This window comes from Mixophyes fleayi, chromosome 2 (genome assembly GCF_038048845.1).
Source record: "Mixophyes fleayi isolate aMixFle1 chromosome 2, aMixFle1.hap1, whole genome shotgun sequence".
NCBI classification, from domain to species: Eukaryota; Metazoa; Chordata; class Amphibia; order Anura; family Limnodynastidae; genus Mixophyes; species Mixophyes fleayi.
Genome location: NC_134403.1, coordinates 304,312,565 through 304,338,916, shown reverse-complemented (window position 1 = coordinate 304,338,916; position 26,352 = coordinate 304,312,565). Strand labels below are relative to the sequence as shown.

At 41.7% G+C, this 26,352-nt stretch overlaps 1 protein-coding gene across 4 annotated transcripts in view; it reads right to left on the bottom strand.

Moving 5' to 3' along the window:
- Window positions 1-26,352, bottom strand: part of DHRSX (dehydrogenase/reductase X-linked) — a 323,541-nt gene that overhangs the window by 38,041 nt on the left and 259,148 nt on the right. For all 4 annotated transcript variants that reach the window (XM_075196491.1, XM_075196488.1, XM_075196487.1 and 1 more), the window contains one exon: window positions 18,446-18,653. In XM_075196491.1, the coding sequence (XP_075052592.1) occupies window positions 18,446-18,653 (208 nt within the window). The remainder of the gene's footprint in view (window positions 1-18,445; window positions 18,654-26,352) is intronic.

Below are 26,352 nucleotides of genomic sequence, written 5' to 3'. Positions count from 1 at the left end.
CAGTGCCATCCCAGGTGTCTACAGCTCCCACGCTTCACCTGCCTACTCCGTCAAAGTACGATGGAGACCCCAAAACTTGTAGGGGTTTTCTCAACCAATGCTCAGTTCATTTTGAGCTCCAACCTCAAAATTTTTCTACCCATCGTTCCTGAGTGGCCTATCTTATCTCATTGTTTTCTGGACAAGCTCTGGCTTGGGCCTCCCCTCTGTGGGAGAGAAACGATCCTGTATTACAAGATAGTGCCAAATTCATTTCTATGTTCCGAAGTGTGTTCGATGAACCAGGTCGTGTGACCTCCGCTGCTTCCAGCATTCTTCGTTTACGTCAGGGTTCTCATACAGTAGGCCAGTACGTCATTCAATTTAGGATATTAGCCTCTGAACTTCAGTGGAACACTGAAGCATTAATTGCCGCCTTCTGGCAGGGGCTCTCCGATAAAATTAAAGATGCACTGACTACCCAAGAGCTTCCTACGTCATTAGAAGATTTGATCTCTCTTTGCCATCGTGTAGACATGAGGTTTCGTGAAAGAGAATCTGAGAAAACGACTTCAGTTAAAGCACCTCTTCGCTCAACCCCTCAATTTCGTCCAGCTTCACCTTCTGTGATCCCCATGGAGATAGGACGTTCCAAATTAACTTCAGAGGAGAGGAACCGAAGAGTAAAGAATAGACTTTGTATCTATTGTGCTGATTCCACACATATGCTTAGTTCTTGCCCTAAGAAATCGGGAAATGCCAGGCCCTAACTAGTTCTGGAGAGGTGAAGTTAGGGTCCCTGGAGTCCTCTCCATCTTCTACGAAATTAAAAGTCTGCGCTTTTGATGTTACGATTTCCTTTGCTACCAAATCCTTTGAGTCTCAAGCTCTGATTGATTCTGGAGCAGCAGGAAATTTCATTTCTAAATCCCTAGTGAATCAATGGTCCCTACCAGTGATTACTTTGAAAACACCGATTACTGTGACTGCTATAGATGGATCACGTCTCATCAATGGTCTCATCACCCAGAGTACGTCTCCAGTAACGCTTCAGATTGGTGTGCTACACCATGAAGAGATTTCGTTTTTAATTCTTCTTGTTACGACAAGTCCGATTGTCTTAGGCCTTCCATGGCTTCAATGTCATTCTCCCCAGATTGACTGGCGCACTCCTCAAGTTACGTCTTGGGGAGCTGAATGTCATCATCGTTGTCTTTCTCAAGTCATTCCTCTTAAAATACAGCAATCTTCCATCTCATCTTTCTCACCGGGACTCCCTCCTCAGTATGCTTCATTTGCCGATGTTTTTGATAAAGCTCAGTCTGAACGTCTTCCTCCTCATCGTTCATGGGATTGTCCGATCGATCTTCTACCTGGCAAGACTCCTCCTAGGGGTCGGGTCTATCCACTTTCGTTACCTGAAACTCAAGCTACATCTGATTACATCCAGGAGAATCTCCAGCGAGGGTTTATTCGACCTTCCACCTCTCCCGCTGGAGCCGGGTTCTTCTTCGTAAAAAAGAAGGATGGATCACTACGCCCCTGTATAGATTTTCGTGGACTCAACGCCATTACTATTAAAAATCGGTATCCCATTCCGTTGATCACTGAGTTATTTGATCGCATCAAGGGAGCTCGGATCTTTACCAAGTTGGATCTTCGTGGTGCCTATAATTTAATTAGAATCCGGCCCGGTGACGAATGGAAGACAGCGTTCAACACCAGAGATGGGCATTATGAGTATCTAGTAATGCCTTTCGGGTTGTGTAATGCCCCCGCTGTTTTCCAGGGCTTCGTTAATGAGATCTTTCGGGACTTGTTATATGTATGTGTCGTTGTCTACCTGGACGACATATTGATCTTTTCACAGGACCTGCCTTCTCATCACCAACATGTGGCAGAGGTCCTTTCCAGACTCCGGAAAAATTCATTATTCTGCAAACTAGAAAAATGTTCATTCGAGTTGCCCCAGATTCCATTTTTGGGGTATATTGTTTCCGGAGTTGGCCTAAAAATGGATCCAGAAAAGGTGAATGCTGTATTACATTGGCCCCAGCCAACTACTCTTCGTGCTATCCAGCGTTTTTTAGGTTTTGCCAATTACTATAAACGCTTCATTCAAGACTTCTCGTCCATTGCATCTCCTATTGTGGCCCTGACTCGTAAAGGGGCCAATACTAAGCAATGGTCATCCGAGGCCCTCCAAGCCTTTCAATTTCTTAAAGAGTCCTTCTCCTCTGCTCCCATTCTTCGACAGCCTGATGTGACACTTCCTTTCTTCCTAGAAGTAGATGCCTCTAATGTGGGCTTAGGAGCCATTCTCTCCCAACGCTCGGAGCAACAAAAATTCCATCCTTGTGCCTTTTACTCTCGGGGTCTCCTGCCTGCGGAGAAAAATTACACTATCGGGGACAAGGAGTTGCTGGCTATCAAAGTTGCATTAGAGGAGTGGAGATACTTATTGGAAGGAGCTCGTCACCCTGTGACGATTTTCACGGATCATAAGAACTTGTCATACCTACAGTCTGCCCAATGCTTGAATCCTCGTCAAGCAAGATGGTCTCTTTTCTTTTCCAGTTTCGAATTAATCATAACCTTCAAACCAGCTGCCAAGAACAAGAAAGCTGACGCTCTATCTCGAGCTTTTGTGACGTCCTCTGACGTTGAAGAGGTTTCCAACCATCCTATACTAGACCCCAAATGTATCTCGCTGGCTGCTTCTTCCACTAAAGTGCTACCATTTGGGAAGACCCTCGTGCCTCCTACTCTTAGGAGGAAAATCCTTTCGTGGTTCCATTCTTCTCGTTTTTCTGGACATGCTGGTGAACGCAAGACCTTTGAGATTCTCTCTCGAAGTTACTGGTGGCCCTCGATGAGGAGAGACGTCAAAGAGTTTGTTGCTTCTTGTGAATTGTGTTCTCAGTTTAAATCCTCCCGCAGAACTCCAGCGGGGTTGCTGCAACCACTACCCATTCCGTCCAAGCCCTGGACCCATATTAGTATGGACTTTGTTACTGATCTGCCATCTAGTAAAAATTGTAATACTATTTGGGTAGTGGTAGACAGATTTTCGAAGATGGCTCATTTTGTCCCTTTGTCTGGTTTGCCTTCCTCGTCTACTCTGGCTGAAAATTTCGTTAAGGAAATCTTTCGTATTCATGGATGTCCGTCTGAGATTGTGTCAGGTAGAGGAGTACAATTCGTTTCCAGATTCTGGCGGGCCCTTTGTAAAACCTTGGGCATACGATTAGCACTCTCATCTTCTTACCATCCGCAATCAAACGGACAAACTGAACGGGTCAATCAAGATCTCAAGACCTTTATAAGGATGTTCTCATCAGCCAATCAAGACAACTGGGTAGAATTGCTTCCTTGGGCTGAATTCGCTCATAACAACATGTACCATGAGTCATCGTTCAAAACTCCATTCTTTGTGGTTTACGGTCACCATCCGTCTTTTCCGGAATTTCCTGCGCTCCCTCCCACCCAAGTTCCTGCTGTAGAGACTGTTTGTCAGACCTTCAAAAATATTTGGTCTCAGGTCAAAACCTGTTTAAAGAAGACATCTGCCAAATATAAGTCTTTCGCAGATAAGAAGAGGCGGGCTATTCCACCACTGAAAATTGGAGATCGTGTCTGGTTATCTACCAAAAATATTCGTTTGAAGGTCCCATCTATGAAATTCGCTCCCCGTTTTATTGGTCCATATAGGATCATTCAAGTGATAAATCCAGTTTGTTTCAAACTTCTACTTCCTAAGAACCTTCGTATTTCCAATGCCTTCCATGTGTCCTTGCTCAAACCTCTCATCATCAACCGTTTCTCGGCTCCTCCTTCAGCACCTCAGCCAGTTCAAGTTCATCAGGAGGAAGATTTCGAGATTACTCATGTATTGGACGCAAAAATTTCGCGAGGAGTTCTCCGTTTCCTCGTTCATTGGAAGGGCTTTGGTCCTGAGGAGCGTTCATGGATCAAAGCTGAAGATCTCAACGCCCCAGCTCTTAAGAAGTTTTATTCCAAAAATCCGGACAAGCCCGGTTCCAGGCGTTCTGTGCCCACCTTTAAAAGGGGGGGTACTGTCACTCACCAGACTGTGAGTGCTTCTTCCCGTGTGTTCAGGAACCGTGGCCGTCCACCATCCTGAGGGTCTGCGCATGCGCAGCCCTTTCAAAACCTTCAGTACCTGTTCCTTTAACTTAATTGGCTGATCAGGCAACACTCCCTATTTAAAGCACCTGCTGTCCATACCTCGTTGCCTGATCTTGGAGTCTCATTCCCCATGAGCCTCTGAAGGTGTTCCTGTGTTTCCTCGTGTATTCAGCGCTGCTGATTCCTGTGGTTTCCAGACCACTTCTAATCCTGTGGTTTCCAGACCACTTCAACTCTCCTATGTTTCATCGTGACTGTTAGCTGATTCCTATCCGCTGCCTCCGTGCACTACAGTCTTCAGACCACTTCAACTCTGCTGTGTTTCATCGTGACTGTTAGCTGATTCCGTTCCGCTGCCTCCGTGCACTACAGTCTTCAGACCACTTCAACTCTCCTATGTTTCATCGTGACTGTTGCTGATTCCTATCCGCTGCCTCCGTGCACTACAGTCCTCTGACCACTTCACTCTCCTGTGTTTCATCGTGACTGTTTGGCTGATTCCTATCTGCTTCCTCCGTGCGCTACAGTCTTCAGCTCATCTCAACTCTCCCGGGTTTCCTCGAGACTGCTACAACGGATTCCTATCTGCTGCCTCCGTGCGCTACAGTCTTCAGCTCATCTCAACTCTCCCGTGTTTCCTTGAGACTGCTACAACGGATTCCTATCCGCTGCTCTCCGTGCTCAACAGTTCCAGCTCAGCTCTACTCTCCCGTGTTTCATCGTGGCTGCACCTGCTGGTTGCTATCCGCTACCTCTGTGTACCTGCAGAGTCCTGCTGGCTGCTACTTCTCAGTTCTACTCGCGTCTGCAGCAGCTTATCCGCTCTCCGTGCTTCTCAGTGTTCCTGCTGGTCTCTACTCCCCAGTCTGCATCGGATCTGCGCTTCACTGCTTTCCTCTCGTCTAGACCATCGCTACTCCTCAGGGTCCTCCAGGAGTCCAGTTCTACATACTACTGCTTCCTGAGTATTTGTTCCCCTGCTGGTCTACCTACCTGTGCGCTGCACCTACTTGATTACCGCTTCACCCTCCAGGGACTTCGCATCCTGTCGGCCTTCAGCCGTTCAGGTATCTCTGCACTCCTGTCTGACAGCCTGCTCCTGAACCACGGTATGCATACTTCTCATTGACTGTGCTGGTGTATTGCATATCTTGCTGGACTGAGTTGTTCTCCTCTGGAGCTTACTATCCGCTGAGACTTTTGCCATCATTGACTGTGTTATCTTCTGCCCGGATAGTTTCTATGACTTTGTATTATTGCAGTGCTGTTCAGTCATTACTATATTGTGCATGTCATTGTGGATCAAGTTCAAGGTGCCCGTGTATCCTCTGTATTGCAGTCTCTCCCCGTGCTCCTCCTCACATATATATTCAGTGGTACAACTTGCTAGAGGCAGACCACTGATCCCTGTTTTCAGTGTCACCTGTTCCAGTGTCCTCTCACATAGCAGTGGAACAACTTGCTAACGCAGACCACTGACTTCCCGGATACCTTCACCTGGATCCCATTCCTTCACCCAGACAGCGGTACAACTTGCTAAACGCAGACCGCTGACTCTCATCACCTCCTCGTTTCTGTTGGACATTCCTCCTCACTATAGCAGTGGTACAACTTGCTACTGCAGACCACTGACTACCCTCACGTGTCCTTTGTCCATACAGTTCCTCGTGTATTACTACATATATATTACCAGTGCTGCTAGTCATAGACTTTCCCGAGCATCTCTATCAGCTGCTGTCTCCTGTTCCGTGATCACCCCGCTACCAGAGTACCATATTACCACCTATACTGCTCTGGTAAGCTTATCACCTGGTGATCCCTGGGTAAAGACTCCTAGTGCCCGTGACAATGCGCCTGCCACATTGCAAAAATTGTTGGAATGGTTTGAGGAACATGACAAAGAGTTCAAGCTGTTGGTTTGTCTGCCAAATTCCCCAGATTTCAGTCTGAACAAGCTTCTGTGGGATGTTCTGGAAAAACAAGTCCAAGTCACGTAGGTTCCACCTCGCAACTTTCAGGGCTTATAGGATCTGTTGCTTATGCCTTGGTGCCAGATAGCACCGAACATCTTCACAGGTCTTGAGGAGTACATACCTCAATGAGTCAAAGCTGTTTTGGCGGCTTATGGGGTACCTACATAACATTAGGAAACTGGTTTTAATGTTGTGGCTGATCGGTGTATAGTTATACTACATATATATATGTTAGTCCTAACATTTAAAATAAAATCCCAATAAATATAGAAGATAACATTGATTATATAGGTTATATGTGATGACATTAATTGTCAATATTTTGGGGGAATATTTAAAGAAGTTTATGCATCATCTATTTATATAGTGTCACTAATTCTGCAGCACTGTACAGAGAACACACTCATATCTGTCCCTGCCCATTGGGGGGTTACAGTCTAAATTCCCTAACAAACATACATACATACATACATACATACATACACACACACACACACACAGACTAGGGTCAATTTTGATAGCAGCCAATTAACCTACCAGTATCTTTTTGGAGCGTGGGAGGAAACCGGAGCACTCGGAGGAAACCCTTGCAAACACGGGGAGAACATACAAACTCCACACAGATAAGGCCCTGGTCGGGAATCAAACTCATCACCCCAGTGCTCTGAGGCAGCAGTGCTAACCACTAAGCCACCGTGCTGTATCAATGCCACTTGTGTATTATAAATATAATACCTCTATAGATATACATCCAGAGGTAATGAAGGTCAAGTGCACAAAAATTACCCTCATTAAAGGAAAGCAGATGGTATTGGTGAAAGGCGTGCTCATTATATATTGTAAATGAGGTTATATAGCTTTGCAGGTCACAGGTCTTCTTGGTGTCAGATGCTGCACAGGCACACAGAAGGCAAGCACATTAAAAATGCTGAATACAATCTTCAACCCCAACAATGAAACACAGTAAGAATTAAAGGATCAAATGTCTCCATTGCAGTACCTGATGGTGCGTGAGTTAAGAAAGGTCCAAATAAGTTCAAACTGATTGGCATTATGTGCATCCTAAATGAGGTCCATACTGGATTGTGTTTGTGAAATCAGAGCTAACCTGTTTACTTATATGTTTCCATAATAAGTTATTCTGATCCAATCAAAATATTGCCCTTCTCTCATATCCAACACTTGCAGATATGTATGGTCTCTCTACCATTGATCAGCGAGATGAAAGATGATAGTCACTGTTACAATTATGTAACACAGGATTTATGTGCAATCTTACAGATTTTATGATGTATTTATAATTTCCATTTAATAATAAATCACTTTTTGTGCAGCAGTGTGTATTACAATATATACCATCCACTGCTGCTGCAACAAAGAGAAGTCTAATCTTCCACACACTGCAAGTCACACTTTTAAACTCACAATGACATACAGTACAATGATTTATTTGCAAATTGTTTCCTGCTATGCTCTGCAACACAAAGGCATTTTTAGTAAACCTGAATATGGTGGCTCAGTTCATGTTCTACAATTAATATAAACTTCTATGCAATTAATATTCCTGAGCATGAATTGCACAGTCTTGCTTCAGTCAGCAAACAATTTAGTACATCTACTTCAATTACAAGTTTCATTCAAAAAGGTTTCAAGCTTCATTTATTTAGTGAATAAGTACCTCTAAGTAGGGGGAGTACAGAATTTTGAGATCATTTTAGTTTATCATCTTAAAAGAAACCTGCTTTAAAAACACAAGGGGCCTGATTCATAAAGGCACGCATTCTACGCGCAACCCGTGTTTAGTATTATACGCACGTATTTAAGCTTTGAGCACCCACGAATTCATTAAGGCATGGACCTCTAGATACGTGCTTTTGAAATCTGAGGCAGGTCTGCTGTGCTCTACTACACAAGAGGCTGCAGGATCGGTTCAGTACTTATGTGGAATATAAATGCGCAAAAGAATGCACTGGAAAATAAAAAAAATATTAATGTCACCTGGTTATAATTTCTAGGAAATACATTAGGATGTTGTTCATAATCATCATCAACATTTATCTATATAGCGCCAGCAAATTCCGTAGCACTTTACAATTGGGAACAAACATTAACAAAACTATACTGGGTAATACATACAGACAGAGAGGTAAGAGAACCCTGCTCACAAGCTTATAATCTATGGGACAATGAAAGTTTAAAACACAAGGGCATGTGCTACATCATATTGCACACTGGACCAGCTAGAATGCAAAGGTAAAGTATTGAGTGGGCTGTGTGTAGCAATGTTGGTCAGAGGGTTGTTGTCTTGTGTTAGCTGTGTAGAGGGTGGTAATAGGGTAATGTCTATTAAACATAACATTTATTTTTAAAGTTGCTAGTGATTGCAAACACATGTTCTAGCATGCAGACAGGACTGTCATCACTACTGATAAAGACTTAGACTATCCCTTTTGCTAGAGCAAGAAATACGACAGAAAAACAACTAACTTTGAGATGGCCAGAGCTGGATTTGTACATGGCTGCGTGCGCTTGAGTTTAGCATGCCCTTACTGTAAATTAACTACGGAAAAAAGCCCCTTCCCCGCCTAGTGCACTCTGTCGAAGTCGTATAATTGGATGAACGAAAGTATATTGGTTAATATTGTTTTGCCGTGCAATTGCGATCTGTACGCCACGTAACAAAGATCCGCAAGCCACGTAACACGTGGCATGGTGCGATCGCACGGTAAAATACGCACGCATACACTCGCATTACAACATTTAGTTATTTATATAATTCATATTGGTTCCGTTACACTGTAATTTATGAGCAGATAGTATTTGGTTTATTATTAGTATATATATATATATATATATATATATATATATATATATATATAATGATTATATGTACACTTCAGTGTTATTCAAGGTTCAGGTTATAGGAAAGGTATCATGCCCAGTATCATATTAAAACCCTAATCATCAGCAGCTGTCCGGTTCCATCGCCGAAGAGATCGCATATTGCATACTCTAGTTATTGATGTTAGGGAATAAACCTTTGTATGATGCTGGCTATGAAATGCTAATTGTAACTGGAGCATTGGCGGGAAGAAAGGAGCTCATCCCCTGGAGAGACGACCCCCACCTTTGGATTCCTTAGATTGAATCAGCCTATGACCTGTTTAGCCTGGACCCATCTGATGTCTGGACCTATAGAAGCAAGCCACGTCATTTGCATTGTTCTCTGTAACACTGACTGTGTATATATGATCATAGCTGTGCACCCAGCCCTCAGATTTTCACTGATCACAGTATTCAAAGGTGAATTACTGTCCAGGGGTGCCCGTGGTTAGCGCAGCGAGCGCATGCGATAGCAGCGGTATGTATGTATCTTTTGGTATTGGCTGTACTGTACTGTATCATAATATAATAATGTATTGAATTGTTGACTATTTACATCTGCTAAAATAAATCACTTTGTGCGTTAGAAACACAATACAATCGCCTGAGCAATGATTATTTGAAAACGATAGAATTACTTTAATAATTTGGGGGCTCTTGAGTTAGGAGGTTACGTTGCCAGAAGGTATGCAACGCTGACGGAATTCGGTTCCTCAACAAAGGGTGGATATTGACGGACGCGTCTCATATGTGAAAGAACGCATTGTGTTCCAAACCTGTTGTCCATTTTGTGTTGAGAAGCCGAATGTACGCAGTTGCGTAATCTGAAGGAATGCTAACTAGAATCTAGGGACAAGAAAGAAAAATTTTTCTTTTTATTGTCGTTTTGCGTTTTAAAAGGTATTGTATTGCATAGGATATGCTATTTCCTGCTCAGCATATGCTAACTTCCGGTATTGTTGCCACGTGGTAAAACAATTGTGTATAATGTCTATTATATATGCATACTGTAAGCACTTGGTAAAGTCTCTGAAAAGATAGTGCCATTGTTTGGGAAAGTTATTTTCTGTGCAGAAAACTAAGGTGTATGTGTTTGGTGATTGTATGATTTTGAAGTGAAAGTTGATTTACTGTCAAAAAGATAGGGATATCAGTTGCCGTTTGACGAGGCGGGCTGGACAACCGAGGTAGTATACAAGGCAGGTATACTGGCAGCAAAAGCCCTGTTTGAAAAGAGAACAGTTAAAAAGCTTTTGGAAACTTTCTCCCCAAGAGTAATCGCAAAGTTTAGCAATAGTTAGTATTGCTAAGCGGTGCGATTGGACCGCATGGTTTATTGTGCAACCGTGCTTGTGACTTGGGTTGAACGGCTGGAGGAATTACGCTGGTACAAACGGGTAAACTCCGGTGCTACCAGTTCAGTAATACTGAACAGATTTTGTGGAGAGCCAGGATATCGAGGAGCTGATATTTCTGTTGTCCATAGTGATATTTCTGTGTTAGGAGGTGTGTGGGCGTAGCCTGTGAAACCGTCCACGGATGGGTGCTTAGCAAACGCTAGAGATGGTTGATGTTGTGCTGCTTAAGGAAGGACCAATTGATTCGGCGAGGTTCCGTATGTTTAATAAGTATGGTGTGTATGCAACGGCATACTGCGACAAATGGGTCAAGATGACCCGGGAGTGTGTGAAACCTTTCCCAAACATAGGTAGTTTCGAGGCAGAGGTGTTAAATAATGTTAGAGATAAAGTGCGGTTGATCAAATCAATGAAAACGAGAACTAGACATGATGATTGTTTAAAATGGTGGCAAATGGAAGGTAGCACGTGGCAGAGCAGCGAATGCACAGCGGAAGTAAGTTTGGCGAAAAGTGCGCGCACAGCGGAAATCAGCGTACCGGAAGTGTGCGTTGCAAAGCGTGGAGAACTGAGCGCAAGCGCGCCCCTGACAAATTCGGTTGGGGCGGAAAGTACAGCCAATACCAAAAATGTGAAAACTGTAACTAGTAACTTGCATGTTGTTTTAAGTAATGTTAAAAGTAATGTTTCAGGACAAGGAAAGGGAACGGTTCCACCAGCAGGGGCAGCGGCTGAAAGTGGTGAGAATAATGTAAAGGTTATCACAGGGGGGGACATTCATTGTACTGCAACAGCAATTTCAACAACTAGTTCAGAACATAGTGATTTGGTAGACTTACATCCTGTCTGCACAACAGCAGTTCCCAATGGGAAGGCGGACAGAGATGATGAAGTTCCTTTAAAACATGTAGCAAAGCATGATCCATGCACTAGGTCTGAAACATTTTCAATTTTGTCTGATTTCCCTGATCCTAGGAAGGATTTGACCAAATGTCAGAAGTTTATTAGATATTATGGTAATGTGTATGAGCCAACTAATAACGATTGGCGAGTATTATTGAAGACCTGTCTTCCTCTCAATACTGATATACAAAAGTTCATTAAGGATTGTATGTTGGAGGAGGATGAATCCTTAACCGAGGATGATAATCAGGACAATATTAGATATATAATCACACAGTTGGCCATATATTTTCCAGTGATAGTGGACTGGAGTAAAATTTTGACTATTAAGCAAAAGGATAGTGAAAATGCAACAGACTATTTTTGCAGGACTCTGATAGCAATGGGCAAATATACTGGGGTAGCAGACATAAAGGATAATGTACACTACAGAGAGGTTGCTGTTAAAGTTCTAATGGATGGCCTCAGGGAAAACTTGAAAAGAAGGGTGCAAACTTCATTACCACACTGGAAAGGAATCACTGTAAATGTTCTCAGGGAGTCAGCCATAGGACATGATCAGAATATAAATAAACAGAAAGAGACACTAAGTGATAGGGTAATGATGGTAAGTATCCCAGCATTAGAGGGATTGCACGCACGACCACAGTGTAATAACACCTGGGTTAAGGAAAAGAAACAACATGAGTTGAGGAAGTGTTTTCAATGCAATAAAATAGGACACCTAGCAAAAGATTGTGCAGACATGACAAGGACGTGTTTTTACTGCCTTAAGAAGGGACACATGAGTAGGAACTGTGTAGAGAGAAAAAGGGATACCTGGGTTGGAAATCATATAGACACCCACAAAGCAGGCGTACACAAGTCTCAGAGGTTCCCCAACAATTGATTGCACACCCCATAGCAACTAATACTTTGGGGAAGAACTATAGCCGACTCTAGAATTAATCTGTGGTAAGTATTGGTGAGCAGGTTTAGAAAGGAAAAAAAAAACTGATTTAAAAGGTAATCTTTATTGATTTTGTCTGTTTGCTTTATGTTGTCAAATGCTTGTTTTCCTAATCGCTGGCCGATGGTAAAGAATGGAAATGTTTGTTTTGTTTGCTGTTTTGAGATAACTATCTTGTTTCCCTCTTACAGATAAAGGGTACATAAAAGAAATATAGACTTAGTGTTTACAAGGGTGGGATAGAGAAATAGGAAAAATCACTCTTGAAAGACAAAGTAACAATAGACAATTGGAACACTCTTTGATTTAAGCTGCAGTGTCTCATGATAATTTGTTTGGCTTAGAACCATTATACAACAATGAAGTATGTACATACTTTGCTCCAAAATATCGTTTTATGTATCTCAGAGGAGTCTTCAACTGTTAATTTTTTACATTTCTCTATCATAGGTTAGGAAAGTCCGTTGAAAAGGTATGTAGTTAATGTGATACCGAGTTCTTAAAGAACAAATGACGGACGACACTGGATTGCACGGTTAAGACCCCCTAGTCAAGTATGGGGAGGTGTCATAGTTAGCAAATAGCTAAGGGGATTAGTGGAATGAATACAGCCATTTTCCCATAGAGTCCAATTCAGCTGTCGTTTGTGTTGTAAAATCTCCCTTTCTGCATGTATGTTTGTATTCAAATCTTTGTATTCCTATTATTCATTGCTTTCTTAGTTCTCATTCTTTACATCTATGCTAGTCCCTCTCTATCTTTCTTTTTCTCTCTTTCTCTCTCTCTCTATCTTTCTTAATTCTCTCTCTCTCTCTCTCTTTCTCTGCTCTGGTAGAGATAAAAACAGACACAGTCTCATCAATGGGGCGAAGACATATTTTTATTTTTAACATAAGACAAATTCAGGGATACACACGATAGATTGACATGAGTCACAGAAACAGTCAGGGGTTTTGTTTTCATGTGTATAGAAACTGCTGATTTTAAGCAGAAAGGTTCTGTTGTGGAAATACGATTCATGTTTTATAGATTGCATATCTGTTTTGTTTTTTTGTTTTTGTTTTGGTTCGTTCCTCCTGTACAAAAATGTGCCTTTATATGGATGCACAAAGGGTGGGGACAGGAGATTGCTAGAGGACAAGCATACAGATATGCATCTCTGTGTAGAACATTGGAGTAGGATTTTCACCACAAGATACGACATAATGTGAAACCCTAGAAAATGTAGAATTTTCGTGTTTTATATTTTTTTACTGTTAGACAGACATGTACGGGTACTGTTATATTTGAAGAAAGTGTTATAGAAATAGACACTTTTGTCTTTCTCACTTAGTCAAGTAGCTGAATGTGAGGTACTGAGAATGACATGTGAGTTGGCAGAGGGAAAATCGATTGATATACATTGGTCTTCAGCATTTTTCTAGTCTAGGGGGCGATGTTGAGGTGAGTGAGAAATCTTTTTATAACAATACCAGCACATGAGTAGGACACTACATAGAGGACTTTATACAGTGACACAGTTACCAACTGAAGTAGCTGCTAGTAAAGTCCACACTTACAAACACAACCACACATTGCTGTTACACCAGGGCGAACACAGCTGTCAAATAGACAGCAGGGTTTTATGTGACAGCTAACAAATCTATGTTTTGTTTTGTTTTTCGTTGTATTGTTTTAGTTCTAAAATGTGAACACTTACACACACACATGCACACATACACATATTAGTTATATATATGAAGATTTGTGTTACCTGAAGAATTTCTCAGGTGAAACAAATCCACATCATCCAATTACCACCATGCAGGATCCTCAAGTATGCACTGGTGTACCAATGAAATATGTCTGGGTAAAGGTGTATTGAAATGTGTCTAATGTATTACTGTATCATACTCAAAGCTTTTGTTATTCAATGTGATAGTCCTAGAGGTATAATAGATGATGGGGTATTCATGTTATTGATAACAGATGTATAATGTATGAGTAGTGGTAACAAATCACATACTTTCGATTAGCCACAAACCAGTGTGAACATAAAGTAGTGGTACTCGGTAGAACGAATTGAATAGAATAAGAGTTGGAACTTGATTGAAGTGACTGATAGCTTCGGCCACTAGTCCTTCCCCGCTACCAAAAGATCACTCCTGGGCAGACCCTTAACCTGTTGGCTTTTGAAATGTTCTTTCGTGAGATGAGATTGTAACTGGGAGGCTAGGTTAGATCTTGAGAGAAGGTAAATAGTGAGACAGTAACCAAGAACGTCCAAAACAATGTTTCCTGAAAAGTCACACTAATTGTCAGGATGTTGGATCGGGAGAGTAAATTGTGGAACAGAAATTTCTTAGGCTCAGGTTATTTGACAGACAGGTACCAGGTGTAGGCTACCAGCATCACGGCTTCAAGGGTAGCAGAGACACACTGGTGCCCATTCCACCCACTGCAGAGGGGCCAACACTCAGAGAAGGGTCCAAGGGCACTCATGAGTCTGTTCTGGAAGGCCTCGAATGCAGTTAGTAGCACCTGAGCGAAAGGCTAAGACAGTTGTCCAGTATGAAGTTGTAGTTTTTCCTGTTTTGTGTTCTCTCATTTCATTCTCTTCTCAGGACGGTTAATTCTTTTGATTATTAGCAGGTGACAGAGGCTGGTTCAGGTAATGATAAGGAGATATTGGGGATGAAGGAGAAGTTAGTAGAATAATCGGTCCAGCCAATTACTCTATTCAATTCAGGGGTAAAGGAAAATTTGGAAACCCTGGAGCTTGGAGAAAGTGTGAGGGGCTATTGTCTGAGTAGCATTACGTCCGTAAGTACAGTGACCCCATAGTTAAAAAAAAAAAAAGAGATACACCCAGCGATGCCAGTCCAGTAATATTCGGACTTGAGCAGGCATCCTTGAGAATGATTATCATTCTTGGGAGGGTAAGGTTTTAGACCAAACAAAGTGCTGGGCATGCTCTCACATACCTCAGTGATTATATCAAGTAGGACTAGTTCTCTTCCCACTAAATATTCTTGAGGTACCCGAACTATGGGTGGGAGGTCACTAGGGGAAAAAGTACGACACCTAGGTCCCTTAGTCTGAAGTCTCCCAATGCTTTGAAAGCCAATCACTGTTAAATCTGAGTATTGGGAGACTGGGGAGAACGAACAGACAATAGCCCGCCCACAAGTGTTGATGAAAAGAACTGATGACATTATTAGAAGTGTGTATATTAACGCAAGCTGAAGGAGATTGTATATGACATTATTGATAGACATAGGATGATGCTATTGATGAACATGAAGTGTGTAAATCTATTCTGAGCTTAAAGACATGCATTGGACAGAAGAACCTGTTAAACTTGAAGAACTGTAGTAGAGTATTCTGTATAGCCGATACATGTTCTATTGTACCTTGTACCTTTCCAAATAATGTATTACATGTTTTATTGCACCATTGAAGGGCATACAAAAGGTTATCTCCAAGCTCCAGAAATGTACGGTCTATAGTAAAAGAAGAAATCGTTTTTGAGGATTAAGACTCTCTCTTATGATAACTTGTTTAGATCTACAAACAGCGGGGTCATACCCCAAGGGGGATTTGCATTACATAGCAATGAAACGTGGTACTGAGATCCTGCATATAACATCTTTAAGGTGATAGTTTATTGTACTATCAAAGGGTGGAACTGTCAAAGTCGTATAATTGGATGAACGAAAGTATATTGGTTAATATTGTTTTGCCACGCGATTGCGATCCGTACGCCACGTAACAAAGATCCGTACGCCACGTAACACGTGGCATGGTGCGATCGCACGGTAAAATACGCACCCACACACTCGCATTACAACATTTAGTCATTTATATAATTCATATTCATATTGGTTCCGTTACACTGTAATTTATGAGCAGATAGTATTTGGTTTATTATTAGTCTATATCTATATATATAATGATTATATGTACACTTCAGTGATATTCAAGGTTCAGGTTATAGGAATGGTATCATGCCTAGTATCATATTAAAACCCTAATCATCAGCAGCTGTCCGATTCCATCGCCGAAGAGATCGCATATTGCATACTCTAGTTATTGATGTTAGGGAATAAACCTTTGTATGATGCTGGCTATGAAATGCTAATTGTAACTGGAGCATTGGCGGAAAGAAAGGAGCTCATCCCCTGGAGAGATGACCCCCACCTTTGGATTCCTTAGATTGAATCAGCCTATGACCTGTTTAGCCTGGACCCATCTGATGTCTGGACCTATAGAAGCAAGCCACGTCATTTGCATTGTTCTCTGTAACACTTACTGTGTATATATGATCATAGCTGTGCACCCAGCCCTCAGATTTTCACTGATCACAGTATTCAAAGGTGAATTACTGTCCAGGGGTGCCCGTGGTTAGCGCAGCGAGCGCATGCGATAGCAGCGGTATGTATGTATCTTTTGGTATTGGCTGTACTGTACTGTATCATAATATAATAATGTATTGAATTGTTGACTATTTACATCTGCTAAAATAAATCACTTTGCGCGTTAGAAACACAATACAATCGCTTGTGCAATGGTTATTTGAAAACGATAGAATTACTTTAATAACTCCCAGAAATCGTAGGCCCTAGTGGGTGCCCTTTGCATTCGACGATGCAGCAGACAGGACTGCATTTACTGATGTCTCTCCCGGTTCTGGGCATACAAGAGAGAGAGAGAGAGAAAGAGAGAGAGACTAGGGTCAATTTGATAGCAGCCAATTAACCTACTAGTATGATTTTGGAGTACGGGAGGAATCCGGAGCACTCGGAGGAAACCCACGCAACATACAAACTCCACACGCCATGGTTGGGAATTGAACTCATGACCCCAGTGCTGTGAGGCAGAGGTGCTAACCACTAAGCCACCATGCTGCCCCACTTATCAATATGAGTTTATCATAAGTATACTCCACAATCGACCTGTTAAATTTCAGGACATCTGGTATGCATTGCTTTCTTATTATGAGACTGCTGCTTAACCTCTTCCTCCACATAAGTATCTAAGTTTTTATTCTTATATTCTGCATGATGGACCCTTGTGTGTTGATAAAATCGATCTGAAAATCCGTCCTCCCCTTTCTTTCCCTTACTAACTTTCTTTTCTGTTCTCTCCTTCTTTCTCTTACACACTGCTCTCAGCTATCTGATGTATAGAGGATGTTTTCCGATACCTGTGATTTTGACCACTTATATGAATGCACTTGTTATGCAATACTATTTGATTGACTTTGCTCCCTGCTATGTTTTAAGCAGTTGTTTGATTTTCAGTTTCCTCTTTCCCTCCTCCTATTTTTGTCTCTGCCAAAAATTTCAATAAATGCTTTTTAAAATAGAAAAAAACAACACAATGTTTACGTAGGTGGTATGTGTCAAAGTAACATCCACATGAATGCCAGGACTCTGAGCATCACACTGTCTCTACCGGCTTGCCTTCTTCGCATAGTGCATCGTGGTGCTATCTCTTCCCCAGGTAAATGATGCACACGTTATGGGCCATAGCGTGTGCATATGACGTAAAAGAAAATGTGATCGATCAGACCAGGTCACCTTCTTCCACTGCTCTATGGTACAGTTCTGGCACTCATGTTCCCATTGTAGGCGCTTTTGGTAGTGGACAGGGGCGAGCATGGGCACTCTGACTGGTCTGCGGCTATGCAGTCCCATATGCAGTAAGCTGTGTTGCACTGTGTACCTTTGTAGCATAGCCAGCATTAACATTTTAAGCAGTACAGTAGCTCTTCTGTGGAATTGGACCAGACGGGCTAGCCTTCACTCCATGCACACATCAATGAGCCTTGAGTGCCCATGCCATGACCCTGTTGTCGGTTCACAGTTATCCATCCTTGGGCCACTTTTGGTAGATACTATCCATCACAATTTGTCCCTTATCAGTCGCTCAGATCCTTACACATTTGTACAATTTTCCTGCTTCCAACACATCAACTTCAAGACCTGATGGTTCACTTGTCTCCTAATATATCCCATACCTTGACAGGTACCATTGTAACAAAATAATCAGTGTTATGCAGTACACTTTTCAGTGGTTTTAATGTTGTAGTTTGTCAGTGTATATGGTACTAGTAAATAAGCTAAGCGTTCTCAAAAACTGTACTACAGAAAATCTGGAAGGTGTTTAACCCCTTGCTCACACACTATTTAACGCACTTTAAGGTAAAAAAAAGTGAGCTCCAATATATGCAAATATTTAAAAGCAAATTATACATCAAAGGTACCTACCTTTAAAAGAAGCGAGCCTGTCATCCATTTCACAAACCCCACTGGCCAACAGACATGCTTGTAGAGATCAGTGTTCACAACCCCAGGATCTACTGCATTAGCGGTCACATGACTACCCTCTACAGTCAGCTGATGTTGTAGATAGTAAGTAAACAATACAAGGGCAAGTTTGCTTTGAGCATATGCACCATGGGGCGAGTACAAATTGCTGTGCACAAACAAAAAAAGAAAGTATTAGACAATGTATGACTTATTTCTATAAAAAAACATTCATTACATACTGAATCAAATAAAGATACTTGTTAATACAGGTGCTGCTTATAGAGGGAGCTTAAGAGCAATGCTATCTTGGTTTATGTATTGTCAATATTATGGCCTGGTGGTTGGATGTTTGTGTACTTGCAGGCCCGGCACTACCATTAGGCAGCTGCCTAGGGCACCGGGCTTTTGGGGAAGTCCCTGCCGCCAAGAAAGAAGAAATGTATCCGGCGCTCATAGGTGAAGGAGCACATTGCGAACAGCTGGCATGGAGCTGCCTGCTCATGCTTATAGGCAGCTGTATCACCTCCGGCCTTCAGGGTGCGCTGTGGGAGAGAAAGCAGAGGGGACCTGACATGTGATCAGTTCCTCTTTGACTATTACAAAGAGGACGGAGTATAACAAGGAAGTGGGGATGGAGGGGGATTTGATGTGCTTGGTGGGAATTTGATGTTGAGAGGGTTAGGCATAATGAGGAAGTTAATACTATGGGTGATAGCATTAATGGGGTGCTTTTGATGAGGCTGAGGGAGCAAATAGTTAAGGGATAATAAATATAAATGGGATTATTTAGTGATGTTGGTGTAAATTAATTATGGTGATGAGGGAGTTAATGATTTTAAAGGGGTTGAAGGGGTTGTTATAATGAGAATTAATGGTTATAAGGGGGTTACATTTTAATGTTGGGGGTTAATTAATGATGGGGAAGTTAATGTTGATAAAGTGGTTATTATGATGACAGATGTAATGATTTTGAAGAGGTTAATGACAGGATTATTGATGAGGGGGTTAATTATCATGAGGGGTTATTTTTCAGGATTTGGGGGTTACTTATAGAGGACCGCTGTTGTGTGCTTGGCTCCAGATTTAAATTTGCCAGCCAGCGCCTGCATGTAGTGTGTGGGGGTGATATTGGTGTAATGTGTGAGGAGAGGGATGGGGGGTGGTATTATTGTAATTTGTGAGGAGAGAGGTGAGGGTGTATTATTGTAATGTGTGAGGAGAGTGGTGGGGGTGTTTTATTGTAATGTGTGAGGAGAGGGGTGGGGGGTGTATTATTGTAATGTGTGAGGAGAGGGGTGGGGGGTGTATTATTGTAATGTGTGAGGAGAGGGATGGGGGTGTATTATTGTAATGTGTGAGGAGAGAGGTGGGGGTGTATTATTGCAATGTGTGAGAAGAGGGGTGGGAGTGTATTATTGTAATGTGTATGTAGTGGTGTTGAGGGAGGTATTTGTGTAATGTGTGTGTGGGGGGTGTATTATTGTAATGTATGGGTAGTGGTGGTGCAGGAGGTATTTCTGTAATGTATGAGGAGAGAGGTGGGGGTGTATTATTGTAATGTGTGAGGAGAGGGTGGGGAGTGTATTATTGTAATGTGTGGTTAGTGGGGGTTGGGTATGAAATTATGAGTGTGATGGTACAGACGACGACAACACCAACAACATAAAATCTGAATTGAAAAAGGACTATAAAAACCAAATGCAGACTTAGCAGAAAAATTTCAATGTACGTCACCGACCTGCTTCTGATACATCCCAAACCCTGGCAAATATGGCAGTTTCTATCCACCGCACTTTAAATAGAGAAAAGTGCAAGACACTATGCAAAGTGGCAATGCCAGCAGCCGTGTCTAATGTAAAACTGTATAGCCTGGTAATTAACCTAGTAGTGTTAGACTGTTGGCATTGCCGCTTTAAATGGAGAAAAGTAGAAGTTGTTATTCAAAGTGACGTGAATAGAAACTGCTGTCTTTGCCAGGGTTCAGGATGTAGATTGTCATTTTTATGCTAAGTCTGCATTTGGTTTTAATAGTGATTTTTCAAATCAGTTTTTCTTTTGTCAGTGTTGTCGTCGTTTGTGGCATCAGTGTCATTATGATGATTACCACCAGGGTAGCGGTGGTGCAGGAGGTATTTGTGTAATGTGTGGGTAATGGTGTTGAGGGAGGTATTTGTGTAATGTGTGGGGAGAGGGGTTGGGCTGTTTGCTGGCTTATTGTCATAAGAGTTTTTTTTTTTTGCTTTGTCTTAAAATTTAAAATTTTGGAACCCATTTCTCCCTTACTGTTGCCCCGGGACAGCGTTCTGCATCAGACATCAGTGCACCTAGACTGCAGCCTTACCTGCCAGCCGGGAGAAGGTAAGTTATTATTTTGTTTTACAAAAGTCAAGTATGGGTATTTGGGGGTGGAATTGTACCTGGAATAACAGACATTCATATAACCAACGAGTACCCAGATACATTTTATTATTTTCAATTTTACTGTAACTGCATTTCCTATATATTTTAAACACTATCACTAGTACAAATATAAATGTCACCACCCGCAGCATTTTCTATTTTTTCTGCTAGTCTCAAAAATCAGTCTTATCTACAAAAGAGGAAAAGCTTCAAGGCCAGATTGGTGAAAGTGAAACAGTTTATGCTAAGCCATCAAAGAATTCTTTAGACATTTAACCGGATTAGGGCAGAAACTTTCCCATGCTTTTCATTTTATAAAGTTAGGGAGGAAAAAAGGCAAAAAAAATTAGATGTTAATAACACAGTACTGTCAAGTACACGTACACACACACACACACACACACACACACACACACACACACACACACACACACACACACACACTTCTATAAGTACAATCAGAAAAAGCAGCTGCAGAATTTGATATGGATAATAAAGCTGACTCTATAAAATTATGCAACTATCATAAATCTGCTTCCACAGACCACCAACCATTGTTTGGGATGCAAAAATATAATTTTGGTATTGGATTGCTCTGGTTGCTGATAGTGTGTGACTAATGGCATGCATAGAAATGTGGGGTACCCTGTGATGCCAACCTCTGAATGAGATCCGTGATTAGCTAGACTAATGGTGTCCACCCATCAAACCCAATCTGAAGCTAGTTTGGCTGCACGCATGGACAGTCAAATTATGTAGATTGTAGAACATACTTGCCAACTTTGGCAAGGCCTGCTTTGGGACATTGGTTGGAGTAGGGCCTGTTTGAGGCAGGCCCTACGGGCCTCCTCATTTGGCCCCGCCCCTAAACATTACCTTTTCTGAACAAGTGCAGCAGGAGACGGGGCCGCAATGACACGCGATTCGCTTCCTAAACCCCACCCCCACCACTTTACTACTTAGGTTATTAGGAACCAGGAGGTTAGCCGGCTCTCCTGCGAGTCTGGGAAATTTGTGAGCCTCATGCACATTGCGGAAGGTTAGGTAACTATGTTGTAGAACAGTGCTATACAAACTGGTAGGGAGGTGACTGCCAATACATGATAATCAGGTTTGATTGCATCAATGATTGGCCCATTTGGGTGTTTTCAAACACACCGCCGAACCACTTCTGTGATTAAAGATGAATTAGTGGACCTGCGTAGGAAAATAAACAAAACCACCTTGTTACAAAATAATAATGCAATAGCTAAACTCAAACAGAGATTTTTCATATATTTCATTGCCTACATATAACCAAACCCACATTTGACAAGACACAAGGATTATGTCATTTTGAGTTTTCTGTTGCAGTACGCAGATAAATAAGCCTGGGTCACTTGTGTTTACCTCCCCAGGACAAAAGTGGAAGCCCTCCACTGTTTTTCTGCCTCTTACATTCTAAGTATTTCTATTTGGGGGAAGGGGTTTACTTCCACATTAAGCCCTTATTTAGAATTATGAGTAAATTCAGGTAGAAGGTACAATTTTGCACCATTGCAAAACCATGCTGCACAACAGTGTGTGTATGGGGGCAACGTTAAAATATGAGGACAGATTTAGAGTTGAGTTGGGTGGGTGACCTTTTGCAACTTAACTCAAAATCACAGTTTAAAATAAAATAAAAGCTACCCAGAATTTGTGTGCCACATACAAAAGCAGGCAGTATTTTTCCCTGCAACCAGCAAATGCATTTGAACCCCTTGTATCGCAACATGATTTGCCAGTAGTAGATTTGTAATGTTTTGCTGGATTTACCCCTAACTCTAATTGAGGCCCTAAGACTATATCCAGATCATACTTGCCTACTTTCAGGCAGTACAGTCCGGGAGAGGGGCATGACTAAAGGGCGGGAGGGGGCGGGGCATGGCCAATCGCATTATTTTGGACCCGCCCCCGCGACATAAATGATGTTTTGTCGCAGGGGCAGGGCTTAAATGACGCGATTCACTGCAGATTGCGTTATTTTGGCCAGAGAATTGCGGAATGTGGGAGACTTGCCTGCTCTCCCGGGAATCTGACCCGGAGTATCCCGTACATTCCGAAAGAGTTGACAAGTATGATCCAGATGGACATTTTTTTTTAAAAAAAATGTGTTTGAAGAGTTTGACACTTCAGATGCACCACTAAGATGCTCCTAAAATCCCTGTCCATTCATTTCAAATGCCTATGAGCATATATGTCAGGTACAAGCCTGATAAATAAGGACTGCATAGTTTGCTACTTTCCTTGACACAGACTCATGAAAAAATAAAACATCTAATAATGTTGTAACGTACAGTAAAAATGCAGAAAAGTCTTGGTCAGCATTAATTAATTATATACTATGATAGGTGTGTAAGAGCTCTTAAAATACATCTTTACATATGCTTTGTCTATCAAAAGTTAATAATGGCTAGCTGCCATAATTATTTTAATCTCCTTCTACCATTTGACTGACATGTGTATCGCTGACTCACTCTATCTCTGCAATACACGTTGACATTTCATTTTTAAGAAGCAAGATATTTTAGCTTTCCCCAGAAACTATTAGTGAAAAGTGTACATTCTATAATGTAAAGTTTGGGATTATTAAACAGATTTGTATATAAGTGCAGTGTGACAAGTCTTATTTTCCTTTCTCTACACACATTTAAATGAGTATTTTTTAAATGGATAACTTTAGAAATGTATATTTTGCATAGCTTAACTGACAGAAATTAGTTTATATCCCTCTCATGTACATTCTATGGCGGTCATTTAAAATAAATAAAATAGCAATAATACAGAATCGACAAATCAAGAAAGGTTTCTTTCTTTAAACAGTGGTGGAGAGGGGTGTGCACGGGAGGCAGAACCGCCAATGGTAATCTCAGGCCCTAGTGCTGCTGCTCCCCCTTCCCTCATACTGTGCACGTAACTTAGAACAGGTGTGACTGCTTGTACCAACAGGATGCTAATCTTTAATGGGGGCTCAGCAGGTGACATAAATGGGGCCAGATCCCCATCCACCCCCATCATAATCTGCTGCACTACAGTCCATAACATGGTCTGCAGGGAGAACCAATCAAAATGAACAATATCTTTATTACGGTTTGTGATTGATCCTCCCGTTATTCTAGCATTATATATATATATATATATATATATATATATATATATATATATATATATATAAGTAATACTTTAAAGTTAAAGCTCTGGATGGCCATTACTTCTGAATTTTGTGGGATGTGTGCAGCTTGGGGAGCTGTGTTTTTCCCTGCTTTTTATGAAAGCAGACAAGGAGGTGAGTTGTGTCATCTTCTGCTCCTTAGGTCTGGAGTGTGGCGCTCCATTTTCTCGCTTAAGTTCGCCTAATGGTACCGCCATTCTGTGTGACTTGAAATGTTAAAACAAAACAGAAGTTAAATGTCTTTATAATCCCCTATTTTTCCTAATAAAACACTATTGGCCTACAACAATAGCATATATGTTACTACACTATGTATATATTGCTATAAAGGACTTGAACATTTATTTATTTTTTGTTTGCTAATAAAAAAATATTTCTGACATTGGCTAAAAAAAATATATCAATTTATGGATTATGTCTATGAGGCTATTCAGTTTATTCCGTACTAAAAGCAGCAGAAAGACTAATCTTCCTCTCTCGCTGCTCCACATCTGCCCTGCACCCAGGGCTGCCAAGAGGAATTCAGGGCCCCGGTACAACAAATTAATGGGGCCCCCCTTATAGTCAAGTATGGTGCCACAAAATTTTTCGGATTTGTGGTCATGCATTTGGGGGCGTGGCAAATGCGCCATTGGGGCGTGGCTAACACATCAAAATCAATAGACTCTTTTTTAACCCCTCTATAAAAGACTCCCGCCCTTGTTTTTTTAACCCCTCTGTGCCAGGCCCCCCCCTCGTTTTTTTAACCCCTCTGTGCCAGCCCCCCCCTCATTTTTTAACCCCTCTGACGGGCCCCCCTCATTTTTTTAACCCCTCTATGACAGGCCCCCCTCATTTTTTAACCCCTCTATGACAGCCCCCCCCCTCATTTTTTTAACCCCTCTATGACAGGCCCCCCCCTCACTTTTTTAACCCTTCTATGACAGGCCCCCCCTCGTTTTTTAACCCCTCTATGATAGCCCCCCCATTTTCCTCCCTTTACTTACCTCTTCCTTTTCTTCTCTCTTGGTCCTCTCTGCTGCTCTGTGCTTCATTGCTCCAGACTGACTGAATGCTGGGTGTGACATGATGACGTCACACCCGGCATTCAGACAGTCTGGATGGATCACAGAGCAGCAGAGAAGAGGGACGCCGACGCCGCGATCATGCAAGTATGAATATTTTTTATTTTTTTACTACCCTGCTCCCCCCACCAACGACCGTGCCGCCCCTAACCCTGCCTCCCGCTGTAAAAAAATTTAAAAAATATATAGTCTTGAAAAAAAAAATTATCATATCCTTCAGAATCCAATTCAAATTACTCAGCTATACCTCCAAAGCCTTCAACAGTATCACCTACAACACCGCCTATTCATACCTCTCACATCTCTTCTCGATATACTCTCCATCACACCATGTTCTAATTCTTACCTAGTCCCTGATAAGCACGTCTTACTCCCACTTACAAGACTCCTTCCGTGCTGCTACTCACTTTACTACCACACCCAGCCAGACTCTTGTGCAGCCTTCAAGTTTTTAAACACTTTGTGAAAACTCATCTATTTATTAGAGCTTACCCTACTTCTACATATACTTCTTACAATAGTTCTCCCCCACGATTGTGCCAATCTCCACTCTGTTCACACTTGCTGCAGAGCAATGTGGCACTTCCAAATCCATGATAATAATAATAATAATAATTCAGTTCCTCATCTGTTTTTAATGGCTGTGCAGTGGTTACATTGTCTATAACCAAGCCCTGATTTGTCCCCAGGACTGTAATTGCTCCCTCCTCCTCCTTCTTTCTTCAAAGAGATTAATGACACCAACCTGCCCCGGCATCAATTGTATAACAACCACAAAAATAGTGTAAAAAATATAGAGAAGGTAGACTCAAGAAAAAGATGTGATAAACTGATGAATTAGGGGCAGTTTGGTAAGTCTTCAATTCTGCCGTTCTAGTTTCAGGTCTATGTGTTGTTTTCATTTATGCAGGCCTGTGGATAATGTTTTTATTTCTAAGTGTTATCAATAAAAGCCATATTGAATTTCAAGACAGCTACTACTTTACTTTGCTAACATATAGGAATAAGAACATGTGCCACGTTCTTCAGTAGTAGTAGTAGTGAATTTCTGAGCATCTCGTAATCCTTTTCTGCTGAGGCACATTACCCAGGTGGTAATCGAAAACAAGACCTTCCATTTTAAAACTATTTTTAGATTAAATTGCTTTTAGAGATTTTATGTACTTTAGTTTAATTTTCTCATTTGCCATGACTAACATGTAACAGAA